At 33.0% G+C, this 11,468-nt stretch overlaps 1 protein-coding gene across 1 annotated transcript in view; it reads right to left on the reverse strand.

The window, feature by feature from the left end:
* Positions 1 to 8,420: 8,420 nt before the first annotated feature.
* LOC113078488 (transcription factor 4-like) overlaps positions 8,421 to 11,468 on the reverse strand; it is a 115,374-nt gene continuing 112,326 nt past the window's right edge. Inside the window, 2 exon segments of the mRNA XM_026250787.1 lie at positions 8,421 to 9,227; positions 10,782 to 10,938. Coding sequence (XP_026106572.1) covers positions 10,802 to 10,938 — 137 coding nt within the window. The 3' untranslated portion in view covers positions 8,421 to 9,227; positions 10,782 to 10,801.

The following is an 11,468-nucleotide window of genomic DNA, read 5'->3' on the forward strand; positions in this document are numbered from 1 at the left end:
GTGTGAGCGTGTGTGTGTGTGTGTGTGTGTGTGTGCGAGTGTAAGTGAGTGTGTGTTTGTGTGTGTCTGTGTGTTAGTGTGTGTGTGTGTGTGTGTGTGTGTGTGCGAGTGTAAGTGAGTGTGTGTTTGTGTGTGTCTGTGTTTGTGTGTGTGTGTGTCTGTGTGTGTGTGTGTGCTAGTGTAAGTGAGTGTGTGTTTGTGTTTGTCTGTGTGTGTGTTTTATGGGCTCATGATCCCCGGGTGGATCAGACAGACAGGGAGAGAGACACACCTGACGTCAGACTCACAGCTCAGAGCTCAAACACGCCTGTGACGTTCTGTACGGGATCGGCCCGCTTTGGGCGTCTCATCGTTTACAGTAAAACAAGGTCCAGGTCTCCTTAAAGACACACCGTGTTCCAGTGGGACCTTCACAGGTGACAGATTTACGCTATAGAAACGTTGTGGGAATGTTGTTTTGAAATGTTTCTGGTACATTTAAATGTCCAGTTTTCTTGTCGTGATGACATTAGTTAAAAGTTAATAAAATGTTACTTACAACATTCGACAAACTTTTTCACACGAAATTTTATGTTATTTGAATGTTTATTTTTAATGTTCTAAGAAAATTACATATCAACTTGAGGTTGTGATTAGAATGTTATTTAAACATTGCAAAAACTTGTCCTACAGTGTTCTCCTGAATTTCTTTTGTCCCCAAATTTTAATTATTTTAACATTTATTTTTTATAATCTAAGACTATAAAAATGTCAAGATACTATACAAACCACAGTATTATAATAAACTATTATATATGAAGAGTTTGGTTCCAAAATGTGATAAACGTCTTTATTTTTTTAAATTTGAGTTTCTGCCTAAATTAGTATTGTATCTGGTTGGTACTGAAAAGTACATTTCAAATTTTACACAAAATGTGATATTCACAGAGTCATTTTTTCTCCCTTTTTTTCAAACCGTGACGAATGTCAGTCACCCTTTTTGCAGAATGCGATATATGCACTCAACCAATCACAGCACACCATTCCACACACTGTAAACTGTAACAACCAATCACAGTGCAGCATTCTACACACTGTAAACTGTAACAACCAATCACAGTGCAGCATTCTACACATTGTAAAGGGTAACAACCAATCACAGCCCTCCATTCCCCACACTTAAAAAATGGTAACAACTAATCACAGCGAACCATTCCCCACACTTAAAAAATGGTATCACAGCACACCATTCCACACACTGTAAACAGTAACAACCAATCACAGCACACTATTCCACAGACTTTAAACGGTAACAACCAATCACAGCGCACCATTCCACACACTGTAAAAAGTAACAACCAATCACAGCACAGCATTCCAAGCACTGTAAATGGTAACAACCAATAACAGCCCACCATTCCACACACTGTAAATAGTAACAACCAATCACAGCCCACCATTCCCCACACTTAAAAAATGGTAACAACCAATCACAGCGCACCATTCCACACACTGTAAACAGTAACAACCAATCACAGCACACCATTCCACACACTGTAAACAGTAACAACCAATCACAGCACACCATTCCACACACTGTAAACAGTAACAACCAATCACAGCACACCATTCCACACACTGTAAATGGTAACAACCAATCACAGTGCACCATTTCACACACTGTAAATAGTTACAACCAATCACAGCGCACCATTCCACACACTGTAAATGGTAACAACCAATCACAGCACACCATTCCACACACTGTAAACAGTAACAACCAATCACAGCACACCATTCCACACACTGTAAACAGTAACAACCAATCACAGCACACCATTCCACACACTGTAAACAGTAACAACCAATCACAGCGCACCATTCCACACACTGTAAACGGTAACAACCAATCACAGCGCACCATTCCACACACGGTAAACAGTAACAACCAATCACAGCACACCATTCCACACACTGTAAACGGTAACAACCAATCACAGCACACCATTCCACACACTGTAAATGGTAACAACCAATCACAGCGCACCATTTCACACACTGTAAATAGTTACAACCAATCACAGCGCACCATTCCACACACTGTAAATGGTAACAACCAATCACAGCACACCATTCCACACACGGTAAACAGTAACAACCAATCACAGCGCACCATTCCACACACTGTAAACGGTAACAACCAATCACAGCACACCATTCCACACACTGTAAACAGTAACAACCAATCACAGCGCACCATTCCACACACTGTAAACGGTAACAACCAATCACAGCACACCATTCCACACACTGTAAACAGTAACAACCAATCACAGCGCACCATTCCACACACTGTAAACGGTAACAACCAATCACAGCACACCATTCCACACACTGTAAACAGTAACAACCAATCACAGCACACCATTCCACACACTGTAAACGGTAACAACCAATCACAGCACACCATTCCACACACTGTGAACAGTAACAACCAATCACAGCACACCATTCCACACACTGTAAACGGTAACAACCAATCACAGCACACCATTCCACACACTGTAAACGGTAACAACCAATCACAGCACACCATTCCACACACTGTGAACAGTAACAACCAATCACAGCACACCATTCCACACACTGTAAACAGTAACAACCAATCACAGCACACCATTCCACACACTGTAAACAGTAACAACCAATCACAGCACACCATTCCACACACTGTAAACAGTAACAACCAATCACAGCACACCATTCCACACACTGTAAACGGTAACAACCAATCACAGCACACCATTCCACACACTGTGAACAGTAACAACCAATCACAGCACACCATTCCACACACTGTAAACGGTAACAACCAATCACAGCACACCATTCCACACACTGTAAACGGTAATGGCGACGCTCTGAATGCACCTGACATCTTAGTTTTCCTCATCTACTTTGTACTTTGTTATCAACAAACAAGGGCTGTACAATAAATCGCATGTGATTGTAATTCGCATCTCGTCAGTAAAGTCAGTTCTGTGATTAATAGTACCGGTAAATCCTCATCACGTGTTTTCAGAAGTAAATTATTCAGATGCATTTAATACACAGAGTCGTAGACCACTGACAAGCTACGCTATATCGAGTTCATTAGATGAATCACATTCGATTACGAACATAATATCGTGTAGCTTGTCAGTGCAAGTGTTTTTATTAACGCCATTTATATTTTTATTAAAGGGGTCATATGATGCAATTTGAAATCAGTTGAGTTGAATTTCAACACTGTTCCACAACAGTCCAAACCCAAATATTCAGATGTGTGCTGCCCATTTTATGGATGATGATGACTGGCCGTTTCTATAAAGTTGTGCAATTCAAACTATTCAAGGAGAGTCTGGCACATCTGACTCATTGCCTGTAAGTACATATTTTATAGTTAAATAATTTGTCAATGATGATTCAAACGTGAGTTTTGAGCAGTTTAGAGTAGGCTTATGTTCACCCCGTTATGCACAAATTATACACAAAAATCTAAAATAAAAATAATATACAGTAATATAGTATGATATAACAATCTAAATATTTATTTTTTAATTTGCCTCCTGCAAAAATTTAAAACATTTAGTCTGGATTTAAATGTTCTTCAAAAGTTGTTACATGTTTGCGATTCTTATTTGTAAATATTATGGTAATTTCTTGGTTAATTCATGCAAACGGGTTTAAATTTGGCTGCATTTGTCCTTTAGTTATGTAAAAAAAATATAAAACTTGTATTAAAAAAAAAAGAAAAAAAAAAGCAGGAGTGCTGAAAGCATCAGGTCATAAAAATGGCACATTTATTGCTACAGACGGTCACGACATCTTCGAGTTACTACAGAATGAGAACAGACAGATGATGATGAGGATGAGCTTTAGAGAAACACAATAACAACATTTACAACAGAAAACAAATCAAAAACACACACACGACATGACGTTTCTCTCATTCAAACACATCTGCATCTCCAAATCATCTTTAAATAGCAAAATAAAGTAACAAACGTTTATCTAAATATCTTTTGAATTAGAATTAAAAAATGTTTAATTCAATTTTTAACCACACTGTAAAAAAATATGTCTTTAACATCTTTTTGAAAGATCATCAGTGATTCACAACAAAATATTGTTTGATTTTTTTCTACTTAAAATTTTAGTTTAACTCAATGTTACTCACCATTTATTTGTAATTATTTGTGAAATTTACATGCATATTTTAGATTTTTCAGGATTTGTTTTTCACTGCAGATTTATGCAAATTTTTGCATATGCATAAATCAAGAAAAACAAAACAATTTGAACAATCTCGAAAAAAATGTTTAAGTCTCAATAACTTCTTCCATTTGCATTAATTATAATAATGACTGTTTTCAAACAAGTTTCCACCATTTTTATGCCATTGGTTGAATCATTATTATTATGCTCCGCATTACACACTTCACATTTAAAAACTTGTGGTGTTAAAATTGTTTACATTTTAGTCAAATTTCATTTTTAATTCAATGTTGCTTGCCATTTCTTTGTAGTAATTTAGTTTTTTTTCAAGGTAGACGCTAGTTTTTTTTTCTTCCAGTATGCATAATTTAAGTAAAACAAAGCAATTTGAACAGTTTCAAATATATAATCTTTAAACAAGTCTTAATATCTAATGCAATTTGCTTCTCAAATAAATGTATCATTTTAAAAGTAGAGTTCGTCATAAAGACAAATAATGACTGTTTTCAAACAAGTTTCCACCATTTATATGTCATTTTTTCAATGCTTGGCATTACACACTTCAACTTCAATAATTTGTTTGTATTGTAGTTTAGTCTGTTTATAAATATTATGTTTAATTCATAGTAATTATTTATGAAATTTACTTGGGATTTTCAAGTGAAATTGTTTAAAAGTATTTTTTTGTTCAATGCAGATGCTACACCAATTTTTTTCAGTATGCATAAATTAAGAAAAACAAAATTTCATATTTATATATATATATATATATATATATATATATATATATATATATATATATATATATATATATATGCATATATTATCTTAAAACGAACCTTAATATCTAATGCAATTTGCTTCTCAATTAAAGATGAAATGGATCGTAAAGAAAAATAATGGTGGTTTTCAAACAGGTTTCCACCATTTCTTCACCATTATTGTTTTGTTCAGCATTAAACACTTCACTTCTAAATATGTTTTTACCTGAAAACATGACAGAAATGCTGATTACATTCATGGAAACTCTTAATTTTTTGTTTGTGTGTTAATTTTACACTGAAATCAGCACTTGATCTACTTTATTGCGGTGAAAATGTGATCTGGCAGTCGGTGTGGAGGATGTTTTGAGCATCTAGATCGTCTCTCTTTATTGAAATCACACTCAAGTGACAAAAACACAATGCATCCTTCTGAAAATCAAGACCAGTTGTACGCTGTTTGCGTCAAATAATCTTTATCTCACGATCTTCCACATGGGGAGCACTTAAATAAAAAGAGATGAAACTGCTCAGGTTTGATTTATGAGGATGGAAAAGACCACTTACAGTTCAGTTCTGCATTTTACAAAAAAAAAAAAAAATCGGTTCATAAAAGCAAGAACAAGTATGTACATTATGAGCAACCAAGAGGAAAACATCATCTTTTCCACTGCAATCATAGTAATTCTGTTGGCTACAGCAACATGATGTGGCACAAGGAGATAATTAGTCAAAACTCTTTAGCACTGGCAAAATACAACTTCAGATGTTCAAAATTTACTGAAGGAGAAGAACGCTAGCATGTCTGAAGCAATGCAAATGTACAGATGTACCACACTTTTCAATACTAGGCTTTTGTTGGAGTGTTTTCGGTTATCATTTGAACCTGAAAATCAAGTAAAAAAACAGATGACATTGTGTACGTTGAGATCCTGCATTTTAGAAAGAAATATTTAGCCCTAAATTCAAGATTTCTGCAGTTGAATTGAATATAAAATTTGGATGACAGTTTTAACATAAACCTATAAAAATAATGTGATGTATATCTGTATAGTCATAATATACATGAATGAAACATACCGTACAATTATTATTAACTATTTGCTTATATTTCATTTGAATAATCTATTTCTGTTCATCTGTTCATTGAAAAAACAACTACTGTACCTTATTCAGTTAATATTATTATGCAGAGCTTATTTCAGGGATTAAAACAATTTAAAAAATGTAATTGTGACTTTATATTACAATTAAGGTCTCAGTTAAATTCTGCGTGAAAAAAAAACTAGTGATTTGATTTGTGTTAGAAAAAAGTCAGAATTGCGAGATATAAATGTAGTGTTGTAAGAAATAAGTCAGAATTGTTATACAAACAGAATTGCGTAAAAAAAAGTCAGAATTGAGATATAAACAGAATTATAAGAAATAAATCAGAGTTGCGAGATACAAACGCACAATTGTGAGAAAAAAAGTCATAATTGAGATATAAATGCAGAATTGTAAGAAATAAGTCAGAATTGAGATATAAACAGAATTATAAGAAATAAATCAGAATTGCGAGATACAAACACAGAACTGTGAGAAAAAAGTCAGATTTGAGATATAAAAGCACAATTAAGAAAAAAGTACAGAATTGTGTGAAAAAAATCAGAATAGCGAGATAAAAATAGAATTGTGATAGAAAAAGTCAGAATTGAGATATTAATGCAGAAATTCAAAAAAAAGTCTGAATTTATATTTAAACGCAGAAATTCTAGGAAAAAGTCAGAATTGCGAGATAAAACAGAATTGTGATAGAAAAAGTCAGAATTGAGATATTAATGCAGAAATTCGAAAAAAAAGTCTGAATTTATATTTAAACGTAGAAATTCAAGAAAAAAGTCAGAATTGCGAGATAAAAACAGAATTGTGATTTAAAAAGTCAGAATTGAGATATTAATGCAGAAATACAGAAAAAAGTCTGAATTTATATTTAAACGCAGAAATTCAAGAAAAAAGTCAGAATTGCAAGTTTATATCTCAAAGTTCTATATTTATATCTTGCATTTATGAATTTTTTTCTTACAATTATACAATTCTTGGAATTACAAGAAAATATTCTGAATTACCATTTTGTTTTATTCGGTCCAAAAAAAAAAAAAACAATATTACGAGATGCAAGTCAGAATTCAGAGTTTAAACTTAATTATTATAACTTTTTTTCTCAGAATTGCGATAAAAAAGTCAAAATGATGTGATAGAAAGTAATTTTTTTATTCTGCGGTGGAAGCGAGATTTCCATAAGATTCAGTTATAGTTAATATGCATGAGAATGAAACAAATTGAATTGACTTAAGATTATATTTATAATCCATTTAGTTTAGTTCCATTTATGAATGACTGACAAATATGCATCACATTAAGTTTATTAGTTTGCATTTTATTTGCAATTCATGAGTTAAATATTAAATTTATGCCAAAATATTGTCGAGTATAAGGACCAGTGGCAAATGCACAGCACATCCGAGTCGAATCAATGTCTCTTTACAAAAGTGAGAATGTAATTTCTGATTGTTGACACACGTTAACGCTAATAAATCAAGTCCGCATCAGATCGTCAACCCTGCGTCTATTTACACAAAAATACTCAAAATGACAATGTAATGATGAAAGAGGAAGAGAGAGTAATAATATAGCTTTGATACACACCTTTATATAAAAGAAAAATGTTCCCGCAAATATAAACATACTTTTTTTTGCTTACTACATTTTCAATGCGACACTTTCAACACACAATGAAGAATTAAAAAAACTGATACAACACAAAATAACAACAGCCTACATGTAAAAATATAACTTTTACATACACGATTTCAAAATAATGGTACGTTTGCATTTGTTGCATACAATTTACAAATGTCCGTGTGTTTCCCTTTCGTTTGACGAGTGCATCGACGACGTCCCGGTGACGTTATGAAAAATAGAGTCACGTCTCTCAGAGCGGATGGCGTTCGGGACGTCTCACATTGACTTTACAGAATGAAAAATCAATCCCTGTGAACTCCTTTCCATCTTTTTATATACTGTATATATTTATACATTTATATATATAGATTTTCGAATAGATTTGTGTCCACTTTCGGTGCCTCCCGTCCATTTTTTCCCCATTTTCTAACAGAGAAACCAGTACAGACGAAGAATAGAGAGATTAAAAAAGAAAAAAAGTACTGTACAACCACACATTTGTTCTACAGCGGCTCAACAACAAGCCTGTATTCGTAAAAGCGGATATCTATAATACAATGCTTAATAATGACTGTGACAAGTGGGCGGGGCTGTGGGCGGAGTCACACTGAGTTGGACACACCTCCTAATTATAAACATATAGCCTTACAGTAAATTAAATACAGTTTTTCCAAAAAAATACTTTTTTTAACTTTTAACTTTTTTAAACTCCAGGTCGTTAAAAAACCTGACTGCATAGACCTAATGACTAACGCTTCCTATACGCTTGCATCGTAGATAATGTTCTCCTCCAGTTGTGTGATGATATGAGCTCTAAAGGCACGTTTGGTTGAAGTTTCGACATGTTAAAATTGCATCAGGAGAGTCGATGGCTAGAGACAAACAAACAGACGGAGAGAAATTACCTTCCATAGGTGATCGGCTATTAGTCGAACGGAGCAAAAGTTCGTAAAACGAGCCCAAAAACAAGTTCCAGAAATGCCTCTGAATGTTCACTGTCGGGATCTGCTGGTTTCAAAAGAACTAAAACAACATTATTGCAAAGGTTTGAAGGGTTTTGTCAAATTCTGCAGCTGAATCCCATCCGGGTCGTTTGATTGACAGCTCCTCTCGTCCCGACTGATTGGGAATTTCCTAATCCTCTTCTATTGTTTCTCAGGATTTCCGCGAGGCACAGCTACAAAAGTTCCACAGTGTGGACAGGATTGCCATGAAATCACAACATCATGATATGTCTGAAGAGTGTTTGCACATAAAAACGTCTTCTTCTGCAACCGGGAATGTTTGGAGGAAGATATGCACAACGAATCCCACGCGACTGACTCCCTAATGTACAGGATAAATCCTCACAGACGCGGTCAGGAACGGGAACACGCAGGAGGTGCTCGGTTTGGATGGAAGTTCGTTCGATTGGTTCATTGATTGTTTAATTGACGTTCGGGGCAGAAATGATGCTGTCAAAGGAAGTGGTCGCTCATCATTTTGATGAATTCTGGCAGCTTTGACCTGAAAGACGGACAGATGGAGAGAGCAGTGAACTTATAGTGCAATCCGATCTCAAAACACTGCCAAAGCATTTCATTTCACCAAAAAAATAAAAAATAAGTGCATTCTGGAGGTCTTTATTAATCAAGCCATTTAGGCACTTTCCCACTTAGTTATTTAATTGCATTTAATAATTCTTGTTACTGTAATGCAGTGATGAAAATGATATTTCATGGACATCATTTACAATAACTAATTAAAATAATTATAAAATTATAATAAATAATTATAATGTTTATAAAGGTAATAAAGTACTGTTATGTATGAAATGCATTAGTGAAAATCATACCGTGTGGAAATATTATATTAAATTATATTAAAAAAATTAATTTCTTAATTTAATTTAAAATTATCATACCGTAATGCTAAATATGTATAATAATAATAATAATAAAGTACATTAATGTAATACTGTAATGAAAATGATGCTGTATGGACATAATAATTTATATTATATTATATTATATGTAATATTTTTGATACTTCAATTTAATTTATATATATATATATATATATATATATATATATATATATATATATATATATATATATATATATATATATTTTTTATTATTAATATTTATAATTTAAATAATATTTATTTTTATAATTTATTTTATTAGTTTTTTTTGTTGATTTTATAATAATTGTATTGTTTTTTTTGTAGTTTTTGTTGATCCTTAGTATAAAAACTCTTGGAGTCAAATAAAGTTTTTGAACTGAACTGAATAATATTAAAATGAGTATAAATTAAATGCAATATACAAAAATGTTATGCAAAAAAAAGTGCATAACATATTTTCTATATACTATATTCTGTATATATAATATATTTCTTCTATTTTTTTTCTGAATGCCTCTAAAAACATAATCTTTCAAAAAAAATATCTTGTTTACCAACAGAGAATGTTTTCTCTCATCATAAAATCTGTCAATTAAAGTGAAGATGAATGAACGAAGCTTAATTCACACCTTCAATTATACCTTAATTATAAGTTGTAAACTCATTAAGTGCACATTACAGTCATCTACACAGAGAACATGAACCTTTGGTACTGCATGTGTCTGTTCACACCCATAATGCAATGTGAACATTGCACTTCTCATGCAAACAAACAAACAGTGAAGAATTAACGTCATGATTATCATAGCATGAAATGGTCAGTGATATTGTGTACATGTATATTTTAATGCATACAGATATCTATTGTAAATTAACAAAATATAATACATAGTCAGAATCTACACAAATTATAACCCACACTTACGGCCAATCTGTTGTTAAAATGCGCCCATTTTTCCATTTTTAGGTTTGTTTTTGTCGCCACCCAAACAAAGCTAGTCATCTTTGATGAATTTAGTTATGTGGCATGATTAGAAATCCAAATGTTCTGCATCACTTTGCATAATAATTCTGTTTATAGCAGCAGAATGAGTGAGTTAGCGAGTGATTGCAGGATTGATTGTTTTGGGACGTGAACAACAGCAGATCAGTGTAGAGGGAAATACTCTGACCATATATGGAGTGTGGCTCTTTACATTTGTCCCATGGGATTGGACGCCTCGCCCATGCTGTGGTGACCGCCGGCCAATGAGAGAGGAGCACCGTCTGATGACACCTTCTCCTCTTCCCGCCTCTTCAGACACGCCGCTTTTGGGTTGAGATTGCGCTCTGTACGGAGAGGAACACACACACACACACAGTTTACTGATCACACACTGAACATGAGGCCTGATGCAATGCTCAACTGTTGCTTTATAGCTGATAGGACGCCACCAAGAGGGACAAAAGTGTCACTACAGCAAAATACAGCTCATCTAATCTGGAACACAAAGTGTTTGCTGCACACAGATGTTAATAATACTCTTAAAATATATATATTTTTTATTATTAATTGAAAATAAAATGCTATGATATAAAAGTCATAATAATAATAATAATGCAATTTTACGTTGAATAAAAAAATACAGCAAATCTAAACAAGAACAGCTATATTAATACATTTAGAAAATGGTATGCTATGTACAAGTGTTATTAATATTATTACTAGTTATATAATAATAATAAATACAAAGAATCAATTAATCAACATAAAATTGATTAATACAATAAAACAAAATTAAATAAATATTTTAAAAAATATTAATAAAATAAAATGTTATGATATAACTGTCATAATAATATTAATAAAAATAAAACGT

The sequence above is a fragment of the Carassius auratus genome, unplaced genomic scaffold (genome assembly GCF_003368295.1).
Source record: "Carassius auratus strain Wakin unplaced genomic scaffold, ASM336829v1 scaf_tig00025783, whole genome shotgun sequence".
Taxonomy (NCBI): domain Eukaryota; kingdom Metazoa; phylum Chordata; class Actinopteri; order Cypriniformes; family Cyprinidae; genus Carassius; species Carassius auratus.